The following is a 26,984-nucleotide window of genomic DNA, read 5'->3' as shown; positions in this document are numbered from 1 at the left end:
CTTTCATCATCTCCTTTCGGTTTCAGTCCATCTATCGCTCTATCGCTTGCCAGAGTCATCGCCATGACCACAAAACCTAATGCACTTTTTCTTTTCTTTCAAAAAGATCAAGGTTGGTCTCTGAGACTGTTTTACAACCAGCAGCTTCTCATCTTCTTCCTCTTGCAGCCGGAGTCAAGGATCGTGTGCCATTTGTTTCATCCACACTTTCATTTAGTCTTGAAATGAAAAAGGTTAGCAGGATATTGGTTGAGACTTCACGGGTTAATAAAATCGACGTGTTGTATGATTCATCTACTTGAGAGTTTTGCCCTTTGCCTGCGACCCTGAATCTCCATTTTTTAATTTGTCTACAAAAGGTTCAACATTTATCCATGTTTGCAACTCAGCTCGATGTCTGTGCATTAGCTCCAGCAACACTCCAGCAATCACTCTCTTATCATAACCACTGGTTTAAACAAGCCACCGCCTCAGCTCCAGGGTATCGAAACCACCATTAAACAGTGATTTCTCCCAGATGTGAAGTAGCTAAGAGGACAGCGGAGCTACTATCTCCAGCATATTATTATTATTCGTAACATCTCAACTGGGAAACATACAATAGTAGGAAAGTGACACCCCTCTCATCCGGCAAAAAATACGATTGTGCTCTTGAACGGGAGGTATGAGACAGTAATGTCAGATTTACCTGGCACGTGCCCAGCTAATCAATTTAGACAGGAAAAAAAAAAAAAAAAATTCACAACCAATTAGCTGCCACACACTCCGCAGACAACCCCTTCCTGCACTTTGGGAGCGCCTGTATTGACAAATGCTGGGGGGATTAGTGCTCTGGAGTGTGAGGACAGTTGATTGTTACAGCCGATTTGAGGCTGCAGACGCCGAACCGAAAAAGGAATTACTTTAATGGACATGAGCAAAAGAGGGGGCGGGAAAGAAAAAAAAAAAAGGCTAATTATTTCCCCCCTTCACAGTCCTTGATTTCCCCCCCTAGGGTCATCAATGGTGATTGATTCTTTTTGTGCAACCGATGATAAAGTTTTGCAGCCAACACTGAAACTTTGAAATGAACGGTCTCGTTAGAGCTAAATGAAGGATGCCAATACACAGATTAGCGCCCCTAGTATATTTTCATTACCTCATTATGCACTCATTTAGAGCTAAAGATTGCTGTAACTAATTTATATAATAATCAAAATCATTTAATCTGGGATTCAATACACACAATTTTTTTTTTCTTACAGTAGAAGCAGCACCTAGATGATACAATGCTCATGTGTATGTGCTGACAAATGTGACTCTGCGAGCACGGTGCCAGGACACATCCACAGTGCAGCACTCTCAGGGGTGATTAAGACATGTACTTGACACATCCGACTTAAAAACAAATACACTGACTGGCAAAGTTGTATGTGTGTCAGGCCTGTCTGCTCGTGAATATTCATGAATGCAACCAGAGAGATATTGACTGTTTATAAAGAGGGCGCCTACAGGTCTATTGGGGTTTGCATATTTAATCGGTTTTGCACATTTCCATCTTCTCGCTGCGAGAAAACTGATGAAGCCGTTGGTTTTTTCTTTTTTTTTTTTTTTCTCTTTGAGATATTTTTTAATAAGTATTTCTGCTCCTTTTCATGCAACTTGAGGTATTATTTTAGACAGACAGATATAAATGGAATGTTTTCAACAAACTGTCAATGCCACAAATTCGCTATCTCATAGTATATTTGAAGCAAAACCGCCCTGACAGCAGTTTGGCCACCATTTGGACAGCCTACATATGTTTTTTGAGGGAGTGCTGTGAAATATTTGAGCATCATACTTCTTGAGCTATTGTGCTCGGAGGCAGAATCCACTGGACTGGAGAAAAGGGTGGCTTTTGTTCACCAGAGCTAAAAACAGAACAGTAGAATAAAAGAAATAAAAAATAGATGTTAGCCACATGATGCTGGGCATACGAGGAGCAGCTGTCTCCGAGGAGGTGGATAGAGGCTTTTCTTTCCGCCGTGATGTGGAGGACTCCACAGTCTCGATGGCAGGGATTGCTGCGGAGGCACTATTGAGTGCTTTATAAAGACCTGCCCACCCGGGAAACCATCGCAGCAGCCAGAAAACAAAGATGAAAAAGAGGACTCGGCTGGCTTACAGAAGATCAAACATTCTGGAGAACATAATCACAGACAGGACAGACCAGAATGCAGCACAGGGTAATAACATGTTTGATCCTGGTTCTTAATACTAATACCTTCTTTTAAAACCATCTTGGAGCTGCACTTGGCCATAAGTCTATTTCAAACATACACAGGATGCGGAGTCAGAGGTCTCGCCATGATATTCTTGCTCTTTACCACAGGGATAAAAGGGATTATGAACATGAAGAATATCTAAAGAGCAGCAAAAATAACACTCAATTTCAGACACTTTTTGTCATCTTTCAACCCATTCAAACAAAGGCTTACTGCTGCTGACAGTGGACACCAATCATCTGAAGGTCCAGTTTTTTTTTTTGGTAGCACTACTCACCCACTTCAGACATCTCAGGCACCGTAGCTACAAAGGGTCCATCTGGAAATGTGGGTGCATTGTCATTGATGTCTTGTACTTTGATGATGAATTCCGACTTTGGTTCCAGGGCCTCCTCTGTGTTGCGGTCCAAGGCTTGTGCATGCAGGACATAATGCGTTTTCCTTTCCCGATCCAGGCTCTTAGTGGCTTGAATGTCTCCTGTCACTTCGTCGATGATAAATATAGTCCCGGCTCCTTCCCCGCTCAGGATGTACCTGACGGATCCATCGCCTTTATCTGAGTTCGAGTGAAGCTGCAAGGGAAACCAGACAGAGGCTGTGTGAATACAGAGTAGAGAACGTTGCCAAGAATCACTGCTTAGGGTTGTTTTTGATTCACGGTTTCAAAATATGATTCATGGTTGCAAAATTTACAATGGTCACAGTGCACTGGCAGGAAACAGCTGCAGGAGAAAGGACTTCTACCACCATTATGTCCATATTACTGCAGAAACAACCGATTGATTCATTGACGCAAAGTTAATCACAGATTTTGGCAAATAGCTACTTATTTTTGAGGAAAAACAGCTAAACATTATCTAATTCCAGCTCGACAAACGTGAACATTTTCCACATTTCTCAGTTTAGTATCATTGTAAATTGAATATCTTTGGATTTGAAATGGACAAAAGCAAGGTAATTATACCAGGCTTATGCCAAATTACTTTTCAAGCCATTACTCCATCACAGACAAATTTGCAGTCGGAATAAAATCATGAGAATTTTGCTAGAGTTGCGGTGCGCTCCCGTCCTCGCAATCTTTTGGTGTAAGCTGTTGTAATTTGTCATGACATTTCCAATTAAAAAACCAAACATGTTTAATATCGTCTTGGTCTTGGCTCATGGGAATGGTGACGTTCAGTGACGTGAACACTATCAACTTCTCCAGCACCAAACAGGAAGCAGCAAACCCAGCTTATAGTGAGCATGGAGGCGACTCCGGGGGGGAAAAAAAAGTCTGGAAAGAACAGTTTTTCTTCCTGCAAATTCCCACCAGTAGCATGATGGGAAATAATCTCAAAGGAATCTAGTCTTGCAAACAGTGAGTGTGCAAGATTCCCACTCTAATGACTAATGACACATTGTCTTTAGATATGAGTCAAACTTAAGTCTTTGAAAAGTCTTTTCAAAGTCTTCTAATGTATGGTGGGCATTAGAGACTACTCTCTGTAATCGTGAATATAATAAATTAATTGACCAACAAAATAATTACTTCACTTTGATAATGTATATTGATGAAAATTATGAATAATTGCAGCCCTAGTCCATGTGAAGGCATGTGTCTTGGCTGTATAACTATTAACTGTGATGTACATCTACTATACTCTGATATAGTCGCTACCAAGGCCTTTTAAAACATTTGAGATTCATATAGTAGTAAGTAACCTTTGCAGCATTATTGCACTCAGCCCACGTTTCAGCTTAAGAAAACTCCCAACATCTAAGTCAGACATTACATTATTCAATATTCCTCTCTCAGGCTTGACTGTACCCGAGCATCACTGAAGAAACGCATCTTTAGAGATTAAAGTTTTGGGGGAAATCCTTACAAGACTGTTAAAGATGGAAAAGCACTGCCTTCTTTCTCACCAGGAGAGAGAGGAATAAAGGAAAACCGAGCCACTTGTTCAGCCATAATTGATACCAAGAGGATTAAGACTTTCATGCCAATTGCTCAGCTCGGTTGCAGTTTGAAACTTTATAAATATATTTTACAATACCACTGAATTTCCAAACCGGGGCACCATGGTAACATCATCATTATACAATTTCATTTTCATCCATGAATAAAACATGTTAAGAAACACAGGTTTTATTTTACCCCCCCTCAGGGAAATGTCACGGCTGAACGTAAGAGAACAATCCGTTTTCACCGTGCATTGGCATCACTTCATATACCGGTGGTATTTTTGTCTTTCATACTTGTAGATGCACATCAGTGAGCTGTGAACACAACCTTTGAATTCAAAAAGCACACCTTGATCTGGTCTCAAACAAGATTTATGCAAGCCTATGGAGAACGCAAGATGCACTTGCAGCATATAAATAATTCATACTGTGTTTGTATGGAGTTAATATGTTACTCTTGATACCATTATAATACACACACTCAGGATAAGCATGGCTATTATAAAGACCTTTTTGCAAGGCATCCAAATGTATAAGAGGAGATAAAATAATGTAAAAAAAACTTGCAGCCGCTGCTACAAGTTATATTCTGTTGAATGCCAATTAGCAGTATCTGTCAGATATAGACGAGGTCTGGCACTCTGCACTAGGGTTTTCACAACAGCGTCAGACAACTAACAGAGCTCCACACAGACCAAATCATCTGTTCCCGAAGTGCAGGTGCATTAGTCAAAAAAAAAAAAGAAAAAAAAAGTACATTAACAGGAACAGCAGTCACAAGTTGTGACTAATCAGCAGGGATGACATAGCTGATAAATAATGATTTTAGATGATGTTACCCTAACTGGCACGCTATACCCACTGTAAATTCATCTGACTGGTGCTGTTGCTGAATTGGGACACGGCTACTCTGTTTTGGAGTCGAGACAAGATAGTCTACTTTCACTGCGACCTAAATTTAGAATCAATCAATCATCATACTGCTCAGTTTTATTTAGGGCATTAAACAGTTGTACCTATTATTGACCAAACTGCGTTTTATACATCTCTTCTTTTTTTTTTTTTCGTCCATTTGTTACATAATTAATCAGTTTCAGCAAAGCAAATTCTTCACTGAACCTCCTTCAGACATCTCTACTGGGAGATATGACATAACTAGAAAAGCATGTGTACCTATGAAGTCCATTAGGATATATCTGCAGTGGAAAATGAATAAGAAGAACCAAGGGTTAATATATATATATATAAATATTTAAAAGGAAATACACAACCATTCACAGGGACGAGTTATTTAACAAGTTGAACGCCGGAGGTCCTGAGGCCACATCCAATCAAAGCCTGGACTCGCAAATAAATTACTAATTAGAAAGCCGCTGTTGATTGCACAGCCTCACTCTTGATGAGAGCTGACTGTCCTTTCCATGGTAAATATCAAGCCTGTAATTAGATCAGGAGTCAAAAGATCCTGTTGAATCAGGTAGTTAATCAGTTGCTGGATTGTAGTAATATGAAACACAACCTCCGAAGCAAGAAATCAGGCGGTGTTTACATATCGGTGGCAGTGTGGACGGGACCAATTACTTTGTTGACACGGTTTGGCCCATGTCTGCACACACACTTTTAATCTAGTGACAGACATTTAGAAATATTAGGTTCTGCTAGTGCTGCTTGTAGATTGATAAATCAATTCCTGCATAAATTGAATCATTTAAATACATTGAACCAGAGTTACTACTGAAGAGCAGTCCACTTCCCACAACGACCACGAGGATATATCCACTTCTGTCCGGCATGCTCTCTTCAGCGACTCCGGCTCATAAATGTAATTTCGCCTCCAGTCAGAGTGCTAATTTAGCCATTGTCTTCCTTTGCAGGAGCCGATAAATCAAGCTCGGCAAAGTGCGAGCCAATGACGCATATGGCGACTACTGCCTTCCAAAATCTATGGGTGATAAAAGTGTCAACAGGTTGCGGGCCATTACACAAACATCACAGGCTGAGAGAGCGGCGGCGTCGGGCCAGCTGAGGGTGAAACAATATGAAGATACAGACGGTCCAAATCAGAAAGGAGTTATTGAGGTGTTCTCTGTGTGTTAGGTTGGTATAAAAATCAGCCTCATCTTCCATAACTCTCCATTATGGTCCGCTGTGCAGCCACGGCAGATGTGACGTACATACTGTGTGAATAATACATCATCTGTTCAAAAGTTTTCACACTCGGATCAGAAGATCCAGGATCCAGAACTGTTGAGATATCTTCTTTCAAATTCTCCCAAGCATTAGGTTACCATGTCATCTTCAAGGGTACGGACATGAGTATTCTGCTGATTAAGTTATAACAGGGAAGAAAGGAACATAATATGAGCAAACATGACACTTAAGTAAGAAATCCAGCTGAGCAAATGTGTTCACTCTGTGTCTTTCAAATATGTACGAGATACTGAATAATTTCCATGGAGGGTTGGTGATGAATGTCCTCGTAGCTTTTATAGTTTCAGTCATCTTGGGCCTGAGGAAACATTGAGGGGTATTTTCCACAATTCTTTGACATTTTATTGACATTTCATAATCACTAGTTTCAGTTTCCTGTGAAATCCCCTTTATTCTGACAGTCTGATGTGGTCTCAAAAAAACATAATTCAAGCAGCAAAAAAAAAATTCTTTGTCCATTTCACTGCGAGCAGTCAAATAACAAAAAAAATAAAATAAAATAAAAGAATCAATAAATGATGAAGTGCAGCTCATAGGAGCAGGCAAAGACATGAGGTATGGGTACTAAGTTTGATTGATCTAATATTGATAGATAGTGGTATACCCCCTGGCTGTAAGTAAACTGCACACAACTTTCACGTGTTTACCAGCCATCTGTGATGATTTGATGCCAGGAGATACAAAAGAGATGAGAAGAGGCAAAAAAAAAAAAAAGAAAAAGAAAAACTCAGTTGGACAGAGACATTCCTCACTGCTTTTTTATCCCTTACTGCTGGGCAGTTTATATTCCACTTATATCCCTTCTTAGTCAAAGCTGATTGTACAAAAACAGACTCGGGGGCAAATTTCTGTCATAATTTAAAACACAAGGCTCCGTTTCTCTGCAGAGGGTGCTGCTGCTGCATTTTTTAGTCTCAGCATTTGGGATATTTTATTTATAATTCATTAATTTTGATCACACAGAAAATTTCATGACTACCCGCCTCAATGTAATACGCGTTAATTTGCTAAACTGCAGAGCAGGCCTGATGCGAGCCTGACATACATCAGGACTATGTGTGGCAATCCAGAGGAGGGATTGGAAATGGCTTCCGTGTCCAGTACATACAATAAATAATGAATGGAAATGTATGGAAATCTCCCATACAGTGTGATCAGAGAAGTCCAGGGAGACATCATGATAAAGGTGAAAATATGACCTCTGCTATTTTGTTGTTTTGTCATCTCCCCACAAAGACTTAGAGGAATCCTTGTCCTCCACAGGGCATCAAAACAAGGGATTGTGTTTATCTCTCTGTCTCTATGGGTGACTTTATTAAAGACTAGTGGAATAGATGACTGGCATGTGGCTGGCTGCTGGCAGCTGGCAATGCATTTCTGAGGAGTTTAAAGAGATCAACAGAGTCTGGGGCTTTAAAGTCGCTGGCAAAAACAGTCCAAACTCAAAGAGAACCTCACTTATAATTTCATCACACCTAGAGGAGCAACCCAAGAGAAAGTGTATCTCCACTTTCTTTTGTCAACAAGTTGCGTGTCTTCACTGTTTGGGCTCTGTAAACTCATTGTCAAGAGTAGCCTTAAACTGTTTGTGTTCACAAGCTAATTGATGCTCACAGCCAAACAGTTTAGCTATGGCTTCGTTGCACTTCTCAGGTGTCTAAGTCAATTATGGGGAACGAAAACAATCCTCTAAACTGACAGACATCCACCATTTGAATGGTTATTTCTGCGACATTTCATAGTATTTTTACCTGTCTAATATTGCCGGGTAATATTACAAAAAAAAAAATTGATGGGTCACAAATGTAATCAAAGCAGAGCTGTAACTTTTTCAGTCACTCATTCAGTCTGTCAGAAGTCACAAATTATGAGTTACCAAAGAACAGTGTGAAAGCAGCACTGATAAATGAGTAGAAAATGTTAGTGTTTTACCTGCACCTGAATGACCAAAAAATCATAACAATTATAAACACAGTGTCACAAGCTGCCACTCAACCATTCATTAGTAATAACTATATAGCACATTTTTAACTGCTTTAACTTATTAAAATACAGACTAATAATGTGATACTCCATTATTTTTCTGACCAGTTAGTAGTTATCATCATTTGATATTTTTATCAACTATGTAAGTAGTAATAATAAGTAAATAATCTTGATTTATTAAAGAAGCTATTTGTAAGTTTTGCTATTGCTACATGGCCAACATTGGCATCAACAGCTGTTAACTTCTCAGTCTAGAAGAAATGTTGAAAGTTCATTATAAAACTTCGGTTCCTCTCTAAGAGCAACCCTCTTGTTTTGCTTCTGTTTCTATCCATTCTTTTCTTCTAGTGAAGTCAGCATGCTAACCAGCTAGCCCTGGCACGGTTGGCTCTCTTGTCACTTTCCGATACCAAGTCACCGTGGCGTCCAGTCTGCCTTGAAGAACTAGGGTTGATCTCGTCTTGTAAATGCAACGATGGCTGAAGCTAACGTTGGCTACGTAGCAATAGCAAAGCTTACAAATAGCTCCTTTAAGTAAACTGGACCTGGACTGGACTTTGGTGTGACGGGGTTGGTTGAACATCTAGTTGCCACTGGTTATTTTGGCTAAACCAGTGTAATTATATGCAGTTCAGACCAATTCCTTATTGACAACTGCAGTAAGAGGTTGGTACAATATTGACATTTCCTGTCATTCAATAAATTGATGATCATAATGACATGTTTCTGTAACAGCGTTTCATAACAAACCCAATCACAGGAGTGTCTTATCACAAGTTGGCTAGGCCTTTAACTAATGATTATTTTTGTTATCTGGTGATGCTCTTTTTACCTTCTCAGAGCACAAAGTAACATTTTCACACTATTTGACAAAGAAAACCATCAAAACCTCACGTCAGTAAGTAATGGTTTCAGTTTGCTACATTACTCTGCAGTCCACCCACAGAGCTCTCTAGACCAGCCAACAAACAAACAACTACTGTATATACAGCAGAGCATCTTCCAAGCATTTATGAATGGATTAGCACAAGATTTGAACCTTCAATGTGTGACCATAACTTCTCAAAATGATACATAACCACCAATAAACCTGTTCACTCGTCAGCAGATAAAAGAAGATTCAATTCCATTTCTGGGCCAATAGAACAAAATGCACCATTACAGCATTAAGCATTGGTTTAGACATAACCACCATGCCAATTATTCTATTCCTGCCAATTTTTGTGCTGAACAAATATAGATCTGACTGGCCACATGGTGCTGTGATAATCATCCAAAAAGCTTGGAAGTGGCCGCAATTCAAACAGACTGTAACTCGTGTCCCATTTCAGGTGGAGTCAAGAAAATTATTTTTTAACTCCTCATGCTGGAAAACTTTAATGGAGCATGGAAAATACCAAGTTTTTGGAAAAGGAGTACATGACATGCAACACAATCTTCACAATTACATCGCGCCAGCGGAGGATACGCTCTATTGAGTACCATCCTGGCACGTTATTAGTTGCTACACAGCTTGACCTTCATCCAATTTGCACCTCTACTTTTTTTCTCTTCCTAACCGGCTTTGTCCTTTTCACTGTGCAGATCCTGATAATGTATGTGCCTGGCCTTACTGTGTTATTGGTGAATGCCATTTGTAACGGCTTGGTTGTATGCAGTGCACAGATCCACATAATGTATGTGTCTAGCCAGCCTTGTTTGCTCTCTGGTTGTCTAAGAAGATGCTGTTTTACTGCCGTTATGTCCACTCATTATGAGCTGTGCGGACTGAGAACAAGAAGGTGAGCACGAAGGATATCTCTCTGTTGCAAGCAAGAAAATGAATAAGTAGGGCATAAAACTCTGGATGAGACAATTATATGAAATCCAGGATCAAATTTTATACCAGGCACAGAGCATAAAATATGTCAAAATACAACCACGGTGGCTACATTTCAGCTGATTGATCCCATGCTGCTTTATAATCGATTTTCCAGCAAGTTAAACTTTCAGTGACACATAGGGCACAGCTAAATGGGCACAGCGCATTTGTACAGACGCACCAAGGCTACAAATAGCCCGATATGCATCACTACAACTTTTGTTTATCTGTGATTTCACAACTCTCGTAATCAGACCCGCACCGGACAAACACTAGTGGCATTTACTTTGTCTTATTTTGTTTTTCAGAAAGAGTCATTAAAACTGCATCACTTTGATGTTGAAAGCCTTGCTGATGCACAAATGGGAGATGAAGGTAAGAGTAAGGGAGTTTGCATTTATTCCATCAACAATGTGCATGGTGAGAGAGGGAAGGGGGTGAAGAGAGGAAGAAATAAGCAGGCTATGTGCCCTAGCTGATGATCAGTGCCTTGGCTTCATATTTGCAATTAGTGAAGGGGGGGGTGGGTTCGTTTTTGATTAAATCTTTGCTCTTATACTTCACTCAAGAGGACTTAATCACTTTTTATGTGGGCGTGCTTGATTGTCTGATTATCACCACGTTTTGGCCATGCTCCCTTCCAATCAACTCCTCTGAGCAGCCCCTTCTCCTCAATTGATTTGTAACAGTCACAGCAAACCCTGATGATCGAGCGCCAGCCTAATGACCATACATCAAGCGACAGAGATGAGGGGCGTGCTGCAGACGTGCCATTGATGCACATCACCGAGAACCGCCCTAATAGTTGTCCTCTATTTTGACATCTGCGGGGAGAAACGGAATGAATCGTTGTCTTCCCAGCAGGATGGTTGACTTCTTGATGTACAGTAATGAGATTATTAGAGTCCCGGAAGCAACTCTGACACTCATTTAATGGCTGTGCCTCTAACTGCAGCTAAAATTTAATATCTGAATGAGACAGAAATGAAACCGTCAGCAGATCAGCTTTAGAAAACATGAAGTTTCTGCCTTGTGCTCTGTCAGTGAGTGAAGGCAAACGGTTTTAGTTTCGTGTTTAAATGGCGTTAATAGGTTTGAAGATTTCAGCCAGAGGACAGGGGAATGCACTTTGGAAATTACGCATGCCTGCACGGACAGCAGACATCAGCTTCGAGTGTTATTTTCTGCAGTTGTTGAATCGATAGACCTTAAACTGTAATACACTTGGCTTAGCTTTTGTTTGATGAGAGTGTGGCTGTATCAAGGACACGGCACAGCTGATACATTTTCTTCCTGACCAGATAATGTTGAGCTTTTCCAAACAATGACTGTTGATCCAAATTGCCTAAAACGCCGGTGAGAAAACTAAAAACCCAAAAAACCCACTCAGAATCGCCACCCTTCTCTGCAGCCTCCTTGTCTACGAGGTTCTACAAAAGCCTTATTAGCACTTTTTAGGTAATGTTTTGCTTTTACAGACCCCAACTCTATTGTTTGGTTCAGATAAGGTTCATCAACTTCATTTCCACATGTAGCAGGCAGCTTGTTTTCAGTGCAGACGTTCTGATAAAATCCTTGTATGCTACCTGAACAGACAAAGTTAGCAACTAGCTGGTGAACATCGTAGAGACTCAGATATTTGTTGAGACTAAAGCAGAGCTGAAATTAGACTAAAGAAAGGCTTCTTAAATGTGACAGTTCACAGTTTTTCTCTGTTTAAAATCATTATAAATATAATCTATCTTCTATTTTGTACAGATAGACAAAGTTAGCAACTAGCTGGTGAACATAGTGGCGCTAAAGACTCATATCTTCCTCAAGAATTGGTGGAGACTCCAGCAGAGCTAAGAGTAGATAAATTAGAGTAAATAAAACAGTTTGCAGCTTCTTAAATGTGAGAATTCGAGGTTTTTCTCTATTTAAAATCATTATAATTAGAATACGTTACGTTTTGTACAGTCTGACAAAACATGAAATCTGAAGACATCACATGAGCTCTGGGAAACTTGGATTTTCTAAAATTATCCCACTTATCAAAAGGGTAATTAAAAGTGTATTCACTTGTAGCCGCAAATACAAACTCTGACACTTTCATATCACCGCATGTCGGTGTCATAAAGCGTTTTTGGTGGCTGGTAAGTATTATTTCTGCCATTTTCAGGATGTTTCTCTTTCCAACAATGCAGTGTAATAATGTAACACTAGCTGTGAAATTGCTGTGAAATGAAACAAGACAGTTGCCTGATTCTGTCACAGCGCAATCCATTTTTAGATGTATGAATAAAACATTTAGGCACCTTTCTTAGAGGTTGCTACTTTGCTCTGCAAATGAACACAGGATAAGACAAGAGGGTATTCCTCCTCGTCTGGGTTGAAGCACCCATTCTGTCAAATCCCACGTTATTTACTGTATATTTTAGCAGCAGGCACCCAATGACATGTTCAATTCAAGGAGTTCTGCCCAAGGATCTGGGTCTTTTTTTTTTATCAAACAGCTGCACCCAGTCTTCCAACTAAGTTAGAGCAGGCAGTTCATGTTCATTCAGAGTTTGGAGGATTTGCATCATCTCCTAAAAATTAGCATCCAGCCTGTAACCTGCGCGACAACTTCAAAGCGCCACGCTGAGCTGATTGACATGACGACTTTCACACCTCCCATTGGGAGAGTGGGTTGTCTCCCGTCTCGTATCTGGACAAGCCCTGTCCCCTATCAAGCATTTGTGTCTCACTCATGCACAAAGCTGTCATTTCCCAAATGCATCAGCCCCCCAGAAAGGTGTCACTGGGGATTATGGGATACCTCAGGGGGATTAAAAATGTTCTTGACAGACTGGCCGCTTCACTTATTCCCAGAAGTCACTTTTTGCGGTCTTTTCTGTGAGAGTATCGGTTAAAAAAAAAAAAAAAAAAAAAAAAAAAAGGTACGCATAACATTTCCAACCACGGAGGCCGTGACTCACATTGTGTTATGGAAGTGTCATGTTTGACCTTGCAGATTTCTTAGCACACAGCTGCTTTTTATGTTGACGGTGCAATAATTAGGATTCCATTTCTGTGTGCACTTTTTTTTTTTTTTTTTACCGCACATCTTATCATGAAACGTCTCTTTCAAAACTTCACATTTTTCTTGATAGAGGCAATTATCGACAAAGAAAGTGTCGGCAATTCCCTGTAGTGGAATTGCTTATTTGCTGCTCGCTAATGTCCAGAGTTTTTAATCAAGCACAGGGAGGAAGAAAAAAAACAAAACAATACAGCGCAGTACGTGCTGAGTGCATTAATCCTCCTCCTCCTCCTCCTCCTCCTGTCTTTGTCTAATTAAGGGTCATTCTGTCTCCTGGCCACATTAGGACACTGCACACCAGTCCCAACCCACATAATTAAATATTTTTTGTGCTAACCATCTGGAGACCTCATCTCTTTAAACATGCATGTCAAATTGATTCCTTAATAATGTTTATGTTTCTTCTCAGTGCTTTATTATCATCCAGGATTAGCTGTTTATGTTTATTTTGCATTCATCAGCAGTACCCGCCACACACACACACACACACACACACACACACACACACACACACACACAGAGCAACAACACCCTTAAGGTAGGAGTACAGCTAGCACATCAGCTAACCAGCCAGCAAACCAAACAACCGTGAACTTCAAAGCAGTGGACGAATTTAATATTCGACAAACCACGTCTTCATGCTGCAAATATCTCTGTATTGTCTAATACTCGGGACACAATGCCACATGAATGCTGAGGGATTGTTTTTCTTTTGGTTTTATTTTTTTGGTTGCCACAGTGGGATTTTATGGTTCATTCATGCGTCAAATAATATTAGCAAAAACATGTTTCACCAATAAATAACCTTTCTTACCTGCTTTGTCAGCCTCGCAAGGGCATTTGTGATTAAAACTCCAGGTTTATTCAATAAATAAACATTTGAGGTGGAAAGTGATATTTGCTGTTGTTGTTTTGTTTTTTTCTTCCTTCCTCTCACCCTTTTCCAAAGCATGTCATCCCCCTTTTTCTTTCTTTTCCCCCTCTTCAAATGGCCCTGTTGTTGAAATACAGACATATGTGCAGTCAGAGGAGCGTTGCGCCTTTCCCATTCTCTTTCTCTCGGAGTGCAGTTGAGGGGATTAGTCTGTGCCTGAGTGCCTAGAATAATGATCACTGCAGCGGAGAAACACATTTTCACATTTCACGAGATAAGGGCAGGCAATCTGCAAGCAGAGGACTTAACCAGCTCCCTGTGGCTTATTGTGGAGCTAACAGAAAAGTCACCACCAACCGCCAACAACCATGCTATACCTTACCCTCTGCACAGGCAGGAAGAACACCCACTACTATCTCTGCCACCGTGAGGGTCATCACTCACTCTGAAATGACACTGAAATTACATTCAAAATTCTTCTAACGATGAGACTCCCTGGCTCACTATATCCCCATTGTACAACTGTCCAATTTCTTATGGTGGTTCATTTCCCACCAAGTGATCAAATCTGGGTTCATTTCCCACAGAGAAACCAAATCTAATATTTCAGTTCAAAGATAGCTTGATGTAGAGGGCCATTCTCACTTTCAAACTTAATCCACCCTTACATAGCTGGCTTCCCATAGTGGCAGCCATGCTGAGAGGCATTCCTTAATTACAACGACTAAAACTTTTTTTTTTTTTTCTGGACCTTATCACAAGAGGAATTCGGTCAGATACCGTAATGACAGGAGAGAGAAAAAAACCCCCAAAAACACACACCTTCACAAATGAGAACTGCATTTCCACATCACAGCATGTACAATGCCGACGCGGCAATCTACCTCAAGAGAACAGCTTGCTCCTGCTGTAACCCATTTCTCAATAAACAAGAGGAGAGACAAAAATGCCAAGTAAGCTGTTCAAAAGCGAGTTCCCTGGGATCAAAAGATTTCTTTTTTTTTTTTTTACACTTGCAGTCAGTTCAGTGAAATCCTACCTTTCCCACATACTGCGCATCTGGTCCCATGTGTTCTTCTAAAACAAAGAATTGGTTCCAGATCCAGCCACGCTTGGGCCTGTGGTGCACTTCCGTCTCCCCGTTGGCCAATTTGGTCTGGTTCTTGGAGAGCACTTTGGCGGGGACATGGTGGCTCGCCCCATAGCACCTCTGGATGAAGCAGAGGCAGACCAGAAAGGGACAGAGACAGGAGGTGGTGGATATCCTCATGGTGGCACGCGCTTTTGTAAAGTTATCCCTGTGTTCCGAGGTGGCAAGGTCCTCCCACCACCACCACCGCAGCCTCCACCACTAGCCACCGCTGCAGGCCCGCAAAGTAGTCCAGGCAAAGGGGGAATCTAAATCCAAACTAAGGAAACAGCAGTCCTGGTAGCTCCTCTAAGGTTCATGGCCAAAAACCAAAGATTTAATCAAAAAGAGAGAAAAAGCAAAGATAAATTTACATTATGGAATTTCCCAGGCTGTGAAATGCTGTGCAAATGGACGTGAACTTCTGGGTAGCTCTACCAAGAGCAGAGGTTAATCCTTGAAGCCATTCTGGATTTCCTGAGAGAGAGACAAGGGGAGAGAGAAACACAGAGTTAGAGATTAATTTGATGGATATTAGAAGCTAAATGTCCACTAATTCCCTCCAATTAAATTGCGGCTCATAAATCCTTACAGATGAGGACGTGCGCTTCAAACTGGCTAACTGTGATAAAGTACAAAAAGGCAATAAGGAATCCTGTTTCAGGATTCCAGCCAGTTTTTGCCATTATGCAGATGATACAAACAAGTTTGGACTTGAGGAGCTACAGTGCTATTAAAAGGCTGTCCATGCCTATGAGGGCAGAACACTGCTTGGTGACTGATACTGCCATGTGAGGTCAGAGTCACATATCAGAACAGTGCATTGCTGGCCCCTGCAACTCAAAGGATGAGTTGGCTTTATTAAAACACATCAGAAAAAAGGTTTGATTTGGATGTTTTAACACGACCGGGGCATACTGCAGGCTTAGTGTGTGCCTTGGCACGATGAATAATAAGGGTGGCGGGAAGAAATACATTTACTATGATAAGGACAGACATCAAGCCACTCAAACGTAAGGCAGAGGGTGATTTTTAGAAGGCACTGGAATGGAAAAGACAGAGGGAAATAGTTTTTATAAATCAAAATTATATATTGAGGATGGCACTGAAGTAGTAAAAAAATAACTGCAAGTATTGTTGAATTTCTATGTTAGTGAAGCACTCCTCCTGCAACTCCTTCGCAAAAGTAAGTGCATAGCACCTCTGCAACTCCTTAAAGAGGAGGCATTATAGAGAATTGTTTGGTCTTTGGGTGGATTTTAAAGTTAGATGTGCTGCTGAAGCATGAAATCGGTCCTCACTTCTCACATTTTTTCTTTTTCTTTTTTTTTTTTTTTTAAGAGAGGAAATTGCATCATTTGCCCTTGCTGTACTGAGATGCCCTTCGGTGTGATTTCACAACTAAAGAAAACAATGATTCAGAATCTCATCTAAGTTGCGATACAGTGAGATTAAAGGCCTTTCTCAAAACAAGAGTATGTCAAGTTGGAACTTGCGTTGGCAGAACAGGATGACACAGAATACTCTATTTGCAACTGGGACAAAAGCATTGTGCCAGGCTCTGGTGATTACACTCTAAAACTGTACACCTGCTGTGTGACTAAATATCCTCATCTCAAAAGGAGATGATGTTGAGACCATTTAACTGGCTTTTTTTTTTTTTAGCTTTAAACCACGTTCATGTGTACAACAGATATACCTATTATTATTACTGCAAATAAACAAAAGATAAACACTGTACTGCCATTGTTTTTTTTTTATTAAAGTGTGGCAATATCTGTACATACAGGGAGCCACAAGTACAGAGGCTGTTTAATAAAAACATGAACCTTAGATTTACCTTCAGGCACATTTGACTAGCAACAAATGTTAGGTTTTGACTGTTGTGAAGTTTAGCTTCCAAAAGGAATTACATCTTATGTGGGCTGCAACCAACATATTACCAAAGGGCAAGAGGTAAAACTGTTCACAATGACCATGAACACTGACCGGCTGGTGTTACCCAGCTCGCAAGTCCTCACATCTCACAAATATTGGAGAAAATTTAGCATGTTTGCTTAACAGTTGTATAATGAACATTTAAACAGCTGTGATTATGGCTCATACTCTTTGCTAGTAGCTCCCAAAGCTTGTCTGATAAAATGGGTGAAGGCTTACAAGACACTTGGCTAAATGCAGACTCAGAACTGGGACAATACTTCAGCTTTTGATTCACATTTTCACAAAAACACAAGTTCAAAAATGAACAAAAAATGAGGCAGTAGTAATGCCACCCAATCAGTGTGGTGGATTATGTATGAAGCTAGTCTTAAGGAGCTAATTTTAAATTTAGCTATCGCTACTTAACAGCGTGAGCGTTAACAGCTGTTTACGAACTAGTCTTGGCAAGAGCTTCAGCTTTTATTGTGTTTACAATATGAGAGGTTATAATACGCCCTTGGAGCGGCACTACGTCTTCAGGGCAGACTGGACACTAGTGACTTGGTATCGGAAAGTGACAAGACAGTGTGACCAGGTTGGGGCTAGCCTGCTAACTTCAGTAGAAGAAAAGAAGTGACAAGTAGAAGCAAAACAAGAGGGTTGAGACAGGAATGAAGTTTGATGCTGAACTCGCAACGTCTCTTCTAGACTGGAGTGTAAGTAGTTATTAATGCTAACGTTGGCTATGTAGCGATTGCAAAACTTACAAAAAGCTCCTTCAAACAAACCAGCCGGTTTCAGTGGATTGAGTGGAATTTTTCATAACAATAATAATAATAATAATAATAGGAGGAAGTACACTCGGTCTCAAATACTGACTTCCAGCAGGAGAGTTGGTTCAACATTCAAAGTGCTGCAGAAGAATAGCAGCATCGTGGGGATTATCGAGAGGACAAACACATGTATTTGATATTTAATAGGATATAGGAGCTGACACACTTCAAAGGCTGCTGCTCTCCATCTCTTACAATGCATGTGACAACATTAGAGAGAAACGCTAAAACGAGACATTAATGCAACTTACGACTGTCACACACTTTGAAGGATAATCACTGAATTATTTTTTTATGAATATAAATATTTTTACATATATATGGATTAAGATGTGCTTAGAAGCCCTTGACTAATCCCCCGTGTTTCAAATATCTCTACATGCAAATTACGCAGCTCAAGTATAGTTGTTGGTGATGTTCACCAAGTGCAGTGGTTGTCATGGGCAATACCTACTGCCAGCCCGGGCTGTGAAAGAGAAGGCAAAGTCTGTTCCACATCTACTTGGATTAAGGCAGCAAAGGATAAATACTCAGAACGACACTAAACATGTGTAATCTGGAAAAAGATTCTCATCTGCATAGGTATAGCTACGCCCAAATCCAGCTTCCCCTGCCCTCTTTCAGTAAAACGATAGCGGGCCCTGCAAAGACTACTGATAAAGTTCTTTCAAAAAGGCTGTTTTAGAGATTTTAAGGTTTTTCTTCTTGCTTCAATCTAATTTTTTTTCTGGTTAAGTAATATCTTAATTCAACCACACTGGAGCAGATTTCCCTACACAGTCGTAGCACTGGTGAGACAATGGTGGTACCTGGGTGAGTCAGACTCTGTGTCAGAATGAGAATATCTTTTCCAGTGGTTTCACTTTTGCCTCCTGGGGCTCTCTTCAATCAGTCTCCTAATTGTCTGATTATCATGCTGATTCCAAGCAAAATACATTTCAGGGAGCCATGAAATCAACAGCATCTGGCTCCGTCAATGGAAATAATTTCCCCCTTTTTATGTTGATGATATTGTTTTGAGCAGCCTTCTGCCCACGGCATGTTTATATATGTGTGCAGCATCTAACAGGATAGGTTATGCACAGTGACAACCACAAAGATTTTGGCAGGGTGCACACAAGATGGCTGTGTTTATATACACATGTAATTCTTTTTGATTCGGTTGTGTTAGTGCTGTACCTTGATTGCAACATCATGATGAAGTTCACGAAGTGGAGTCAAAGCTGCTATAGCTCCAATGTCCAAAAAAAAGACTATTAAAAACATAATGGGCCACATCATTGCACTGGAAGATGTGTTACATGCTGCTGGGAATATAGCACGGAAGGTGTATTCATCCATTGTGGAAAATAGTCCCACAAATGCACCGTTTTCTCCTGTTTGAGTTCTGTTTACTATGACTGCTGCAGTGCCCAGCTGATGTAGAAAATGAAATTATACGTTTGTGACCTGTTTTCAAAGATTTGCATCATCGCCATGGACTAGAGGGTTATGGACTGAGTCACAGACATGGTAGGGAAATCAGAAAATACTGAGAGACGGACTAAAATATGTAAAAAAAAATATATAAGAATTACATACTGTATATAAATATTGTATGACACCTGCCTGAAAATTTTATCAGATTCTTGTGAATTTCACTAATCATTTCACTTTTCCCTTTACCATCTGTAAAAATCGAACTAGGGCTGAATGATTAGTTGATTAATTGATTAGTCAGCTGACAAAAAAAATCATTCAGTCATTCATCATGCAAAAATAAATATTTGTTGCTGTCAGATTTTCTAATGTGAACTGTTTCTGCATTTTTGGCTCTTTTTGACATTGCATTGACTAATTCATTTTGATTATGACACTGTGTAGCTGATGCATTTCTTTGTGTACTCAGCTGACAAATGTATCCTTTAAATCTCTGTAACTATGTTTAATGTTTTAAATCAGTTAGTATCCTGAAAAACCTGTGGCTAAGACACCTAAACACTGTGTCTCTGTCTCCTGTTTTATTCATGGAAACAGGAAAACCCAGATCGCAGGGAATCAAGCGGTCATGTAAACAACTTAAATTGAATAAGACCTAAGCCAGAGTAGCCAACAGTTCTTGCACGTAACCACAGCCACTGATTAAACTGCAGAAGGTGAAACACTTGAAAAGAATGAAAAATAATACTAAAATGAACGGCAGCAAGAGAGGGAGGTATGGTGAGAGAGCGAGAGAGATGCACCTCAGCTCCTTCCGGCAGAGAGGGAGCACAGGCTCCTGTCGCCTGCCGCTAATAGCTAATGTCGTGGCCTCCTGCAGAGAGCTCACCCACTGCATTCGATTTCACAGCATCAGCTGTCTGCCGATGTCAAACGCCAGATAGCAAAAGACCGGGGTGGGTCAAAAACGCATATCTCCCAACCACTGTTAATCCTCGGTACAAAGAGGGCCAGCCGGAGAGACGAAAACAGCGAAAGAGACTCTTGACTTTTCACCTCACCTGAGAGGAGCAAATGCAAACATTTTCCACCCATATATAGGGCTTGTTTGTTGCCTGCAGTCTTGGGCAATGTTTCACTGAGTCAAAGTAAGTAAACAACTTGGGTTAAGGTGAGAAAAGGGAAACACAAACAGCAGAGGAGAAAATTAGTGACAAAGCAAAATGTGTTGTGCTTTGTTGGTAACAAAGCTGTGAAATGTTCCTGAGGCCTGGACATGAATTTATGTTCTTCTCTGCTGTTTCTGCTGAATCAGATGGAAATCTCTGTGTAACCTGGATGCTTAAATGGACGGGAAGTTTAAAGACATAGTCTGCACCAGTAGATACAATGTGTGGTCTACAAGCATTACATTTTGTAAAGTTTTTTATTGCTTGTTGAATTTGGCTTTACAAATACATGGTTTTATATTGACTATAAGTGGGAAAACGCAACAGAATTAGCTTGGAGTTGCATTAAATGTGAGTGGTTATAATGAGTACAGCTGGGAGATATGACCATATACAGTGAGATAATATATGTTTATTTATCTACTGTCAAAGATTTTGCCCATTCTTTCAATGCTATAGTAGGTTTTATATGCTTTCTGCACTGATGTAATAACATACCTTGATTTGTCAGGTGCTTAATTTGCTTAGGATATCACGATATATATTGTTATCACGAAACAAAATTACACATAGCACCATGAAAGAGGATTTTGTCCATGAGGCAGTACTTTGAGTTTAGAGCTCTAGTATGTAAGCTACTCTGCACAGGTGTTTGTTCTGTTGGAAATATAAATGTATGTGTGTTCATATGAGGCTGTAGAAACCCAACAGAGTTCCTCCACATTTATAGTCTGAAGGAGTCAGATCTGCACACAGTATCTTCATAACCACAAATGTGAAATGTGTTTATCTACAATCTGTGTGAGATATGAAAATGCATTAAGCTAAACAGAGACTTTGTGGTTGTTTTGATAAATTAAGTTTGGTTCTCGAGCAAAACAAAATAAGTTTCCCATTTCAAAGCAACACTCTGTTGCATCTCCCTCAGAATTCACGAATAAACCCTCATGGTTTTCCGAATTCGTAGACAGTGATAACAGCCAGTTCGGTCAGAACTGCAAAAGCACATTTGATTGATCTGTACCTGTTCTATAAATAAGTGCTTTTCGCCTGGAGTCTATTGGGTGATTTGACCCAGCTCATTGTTTGTGAAAGGAAGCAGATTAGTCTGATCAGCTTCACAAACCAGCCAATCCTCTGAATGTGTGGCACACCCTGGAGGTTCCACGAAATTGCAGGAGACAAATAGGTTGGAGAGAGGTGCCAGCGATTCAGTGGTTTAGCCAAGCAGACAGTAGTTATTTCCACAAAGCCATCTTTCTAGAAAATGCACAGGGAATCGGGGCTGAATGAATTATTTTGGTGGTTAGTTTTTTTTCTCCAAAACCGTCTGAGCCTTGTGAGACCTTTTCAACTCTCGTCTCTCTGTGAGGTTTGTGAGATACAAAATTTTGTAATGCTGTATCATGATTTTTTTATTGGCACTCTGTTTTTTGGCAAATTAACATCACCCACTCATGATGTGATGAAAGTCCTGTGCACACACCAACATAAAAATAGTTCTCATAGATGTAAGCTGTCTTTACAGCGTCACAGTTTTTCTGCCTTGCCTTGCTGACTTTCACAGTAGTTTTTCAGCCAGAAATATGTCCTGAGATTCAGACCAGCAACTCCACACAGTCACACATTTGCTTCTCTAACCTTCAAGCACTGCAAAGCCAAACTTAATTGCAGTCATCTTCATAAATCTCATTTCTCGCCTGTAACTGCTCTACACTACAACTCTACCACTTTTAATGAAAATCCACATACTACATCAATTTGAAAACCTTTCCAGAAGCGAAAGATATTTTCTTCCCCAACTTAACTTGAGCTCATATTCCTATTCCAACACCTGCAAGAATACGACTTTGATCACATTACATAACCCAAGGACGCTCGGCAGAAAACAACTTCGAGATCATGTATCATCATCACGACCCCGTTCTATAGATAAGACTTCCCTCGACTCGTCTTCTTGTCAAATCGACATCTGAAGATCTGAGAATCAACTCTCTTTCTTCTTGTCGAAAGTGATGAGAGCAAGAGTAATTTAGTTTTCGGGCTACAGTACAACTATCTGAGTAACATTTTAAATGAAGGTGGAAGCAGGGAAAAACTGAAAAAAAAGGAAATACTTGGCTGTCAAACACACTTGTGCTCCCGGGTCTATCAGAGGACAGTTAAAGGCCTCTGTGTAAACAGTCCAGATGCATAGAAGTACTCTGAAGCTACAATTAGGCATCTAAAGCTTGAAAATATGACACATTGCAGCCATCCATTTTCTCTCTCTCTCATGCACATACAAATGCAGAGACGCAACAGACAAACGCTCCAGCCTTGCATTTCAATCTTTTTCCTACACTTGTGGGTAATTAAAAGCAATAAGCAGCAGGTTTTTAAACACAGATTAGGCCTGAAGGTAATTAGGCCCATTGCAGTAATGACTCCCACTGAGTTATGTGGGCAGGATGGTGTGTCAGTCACCCCCGCCCACCATGTCTCCCAAAGTCAACAGCAACTTGTCCTTCCAGTACACTACCCTCCAAACACCATCTGTCCTAACCCTCAGCTCTGATTACCTCAAACCCAAAAACGCACCAGTCCTCGCACGGCTCGCCGAGGCAAAGGTTTCCAAGATGAGAGTGGAAGCCTCTGATGGTTTCATCTCCTCATGTTTACATGCCAAGTTAAACAACCTTAATTATTTCTGTAAAGGAGGAACTCTTTCTCTCTTCTTTTTTTTTTTTTTGGCTTGGGTGTCAAATTAGAATACATGTCTGCACTCGTCAACCCCGCTATATGTTGTTTGGCTGCTTAATGAGAGCTGGGTGGAAGACAGAAAATGTCCCATCTGTTGTGTGTTTAATGGCTGGATTCTTGAGCTCTCATCATACAGCAGGAGTGCCAGGATGAAGCAGACAGCACCCATCTGCTGGCCACTGCGGGGAAAAAAAACACAGTTTTTCAACTTGCATCAACATCATCATCTCTCTCCACTCTGACTGCAGCGCTGCCGCACAACACCCAGACATGGCTCCATCATCAAAATGGTGTATACGAGACAGAGAGGACTGGCAAATGCCTGGATGTTGGGCTCCGACTTTAGATTATTCTTTTTTTTTTTTTAATTTATTTATCTGTTGTTTTTTCCTATTAATCAATTAATAGTTTAGCATATAAAATGTAAAAAAAAAAATTTTTTTTTAAAATCACAATTTAAATGAGTTTTCAAATAGTCTGATTTGTCCTGTAAATCCTCACATTTTAGAAGCTGGAATCAGTATATTAGACGTTTTGGTTCTTTTAATCTCAGGACATTTTCTGTTAACAATATAAAGTATATTGTGTTCTGTGTATGTGTATACTAGGGTTGCACGGTATACCGGTACCAGTATAGTACCGCGATACTAGAGTTTTGAAAACGGTACTATACCAGCATTTAAAAACAAACGGTACTTTTATTTCGTTTTATTGAATGCTAATGAATTTGTAAATTGGAGCCTGTCTCTTTAAGCACAGCGAGGCCAGCGAGTGCGACGTAGTTGCCCGAGCGGATGTAAGCCACCTCCCACGCGCACTCGCATGTTTAGACTGAGGAGGAGAGATAAACGACAGGTCGCGTCTTAGACAGATGGAGCGGGTTGAAGAAAATACAGTAGATAGAGATGGCAGCTGCAGAAAAGCCCATACTTGTGGACAAAATACGGTGTGGAAATATTTCGGGTTCAAACCGAACGATAAAGGCGAGCCACTGAACCCAGAGGCACCGCAGTGCAAGCGGTGCTACAAAGTGTGTCTCGCAAAAGGAGGCAACACTTCAAACCTGTCGAAACATTTAAAGGACAACCATGCGGACTTGTTCCGAGACTTCAGTCAAGAACGAAAGGTGATAATGTTGTTCACCAGTCAATGAAATGTCAATGAAAGAAGTACAAAGCCCCTCCCAGCCCAGTAGTAAACCTACAGTAGCCTGCATACAGAGAGCTAAAACATGTCCATGGTTAATAAACACATTAAAAAATATATTTTTAAAAATGTAATTACATTCTTTAAATATTTAAATAACCCATTAACGCAATACATAATATAATGAAATATTTTTTACAAAAAGTATCGAAAAGTATCGAAATACATATTGGTATCGTATCGAAACAGAAATTTGGTATCGTGACAACCCTAGTGTATACACATCAACTGTGTCCCACTATTATGCTTCACATGTGGCCAAATTCTTCATACGTGTAAAACTGAAACACCAAAATAACCAATAATACACAACATCCTCATTACATTTTTCTGCTGAAAAAATAATCAATGATCCATAATGCTAACTTATGGCCCAACCCTATTTCAGATTGCCTGTTTTACACAACCAATAGACCAAACCTTGAAGGTGGTTTTTCACCACTAGTGGCAGTATTGAGCAATGTTTTTACATGTTTTTGTTTTGTTTGTATCTCATACTCCACTCCCGCCAATGGTTTTTGTTTACTGTCTACTCTGTGTTTTTAATTTTCCAACTATGCGTTGTGTATGACTGACGCTTGTACACTAATGAAACTAACGGATTAATAAAGTTATCTTGAGTTGAATTCCTTAAGCTTAACAGTGTGTTTATTATTGTTACCATGACCACGACGGTCCAGTACGCCAACTACCATAGGGGCACTATTGTGAGGTCGGCGTGACCTTGAACTTTGACCTTTGACCACCAAACTCTAATCATTTCATCCTTGAGTATAAGTGGATATTTGTGCCAAATTTAAAGATATTCCCTCAAGGCGTTACTGAGATATAGCGTTCGCGAGAATGGGACGGACAGACAGACGGACAACCCGACCATATAATGCCTCTGGCCCTGGCCATCGCCGGCGTGGAGGCATTCAAAAAAAAAAAAAAATCTGTACCTTTACGGCCATTCATTCATTTTGCAGTGATAAAAAAAACAAAAAAAATAAATAAAAGGAGTAAATCCTCAAATTTAAAAAAAAAATTTGGCTCGATTAATGACTTAAATGATTAATTTATCACAATAATTGTTTAAACTTTTTCATCAGTCTCCTACTGAATGAATTGACTAATGATTTCAGCACCACCTGGATGACCTGCTAATGCTTTTGGGATGTTAAGTCGTTCTCTGCCAAATAGAACAAGAGAAACAGAGACAAGGTGGATTCAGGATGAAAACACATTCATATCCCCTACAGCAACTTGGTTCGCTTCATGTCTGCAAAGCCTAAATTCAGGCTGAGGCTACTGGAGTTTGGCAGGCGTCACCATTTCACACATGCTAAAACACACAGAGCAGGTGGGTTTTACAACAAGGATGGGGCCTATGTGCTCTCATCCACAAAGTGGGGCTGAGGCTATGCACATTAGCATTTCATACACAGATAAGCTTGCTTTCTCGCTCCCAGGTAGATTCCCTCATGAGGGGTTGAAGTGCAAGAGATTTGGGGGAGTTTCGCAGATGCTCGCCACACTGCTTTTCAAGTGCCCACAGAGACTCGCGGGGAGGGTGTTAGGAGCCACAACAGACAAATATGCCACCGCATCATCCAAATAAAGAATAAGCTGGTGATGCAGACGCCAGAGACGCAGGGAGGGATGAATAGTCGTGGGAAAGTGTAAAGGAGAACACACAGTATGTTGTGTGGGCTGGGGAGACAGTAGTGTTTTCATGCTGACTTTTCTTTTTTTTTTTTCTTTTTACATCATTACCAAATGCTGCTGAAATCTAGACCTACTGCAAAACCATGAAAAACAGACAAAATTATCTATTAACAGAGACTTTTTCTGACCAAAATGAGAGTCACGACTTTCCCACTTAGGACGGATATTATGATTCTCTCACAGTTTATTTCCTCTTTCTCTAAATCACCAGTGGGGTTTCCTTGATTGTGACTCATTTTGTTCTTCTCTTTGTTGTTACTTCGAGGCTTCTTCTTCTCACTGAGTTATTTTGAGAGATTTTTCTTTGGTAGATTTGAAACATTTTCATTTTTGCTCCATGTTCCTCTGCCTGAGCATCATCACGAGTCTCTCATTTGTTGATTTGTCACAGACCATTGAGTAATACTGCCCTCTGTATAAGCACTGCTCCAATCCTCTACTTTCATATTGATTGATTTAGCATTTAATTTCTTGATTAATCAATGAATTGTGGCTGATGACAGCAGGAATGTGTTTTAGATTGCCTGCAGGTAAAACAAACAGAAGGATGTTTGGTTGTATTCCAGAAGCAATTACACCGGTGAACAGCCATAATACACAAAATGGTCAGTTTGACTTGTTTATGGACTGATGATTGCCCTTTTTTAAGACGATATTTGCCTTTGTGGTG

General features: G+C 40.3%; 1 protein-coding gene across 3 annotated transcripts in view; it reads right to left on the bottom strand.

The window, feature by feature from the left end:
* LOC130161233 (cadherin-18) overlaps positions 1 to 26,984 on the bottom strand; it is a 190,554-nt gene that overhangs the window by 45,507 nt on the left and 118,063 nt on the right. For all 3 annotated transcript variants that reach the window (XM_056364372.1, XM_056364373.1, XM_056364371.1), the window contains exons 2-3: positions 15,229 to 15,795; positions 2,524 to 2,818 (exon numbers count right to left, since the gene is read on the bottom strand). In XM_056364372.1, the coding sequence (XP_056220347.1) occupies positions 2,524 to 2,818; positions 15,229 to 15,459 (526 nt within the window). In that variant the 5' untranslated portion in view covers positions 15,460 to 15,795. The remainder of the gene's footprint in view (positions 1 to 2,523; positions 2,819 to 15,228; positions 15,796 to 26,984) is intronic.

This window comes from Seriola aureovittata, chromosome 20 (genome assembly GCF_021018895.1).
Source record: "Seriola aureovittata isolate HTS-2021-v1 ecotype China chromosome 20, ASM2101889v1, whole genome shotgun sequence".
Taxonomy (NCBI): domain Eukaryota; kingdom Metazoa; phylum Chordata; class Actinopteri; order Carangiformes; family Carangidae; genus Seriola; species Seriola aureovittata.
The sequence above is the reverse complement of the archived record's forward strand: the minus strand, read 5'-3'. Positions and strand labels throughout refer to the sequence as shown.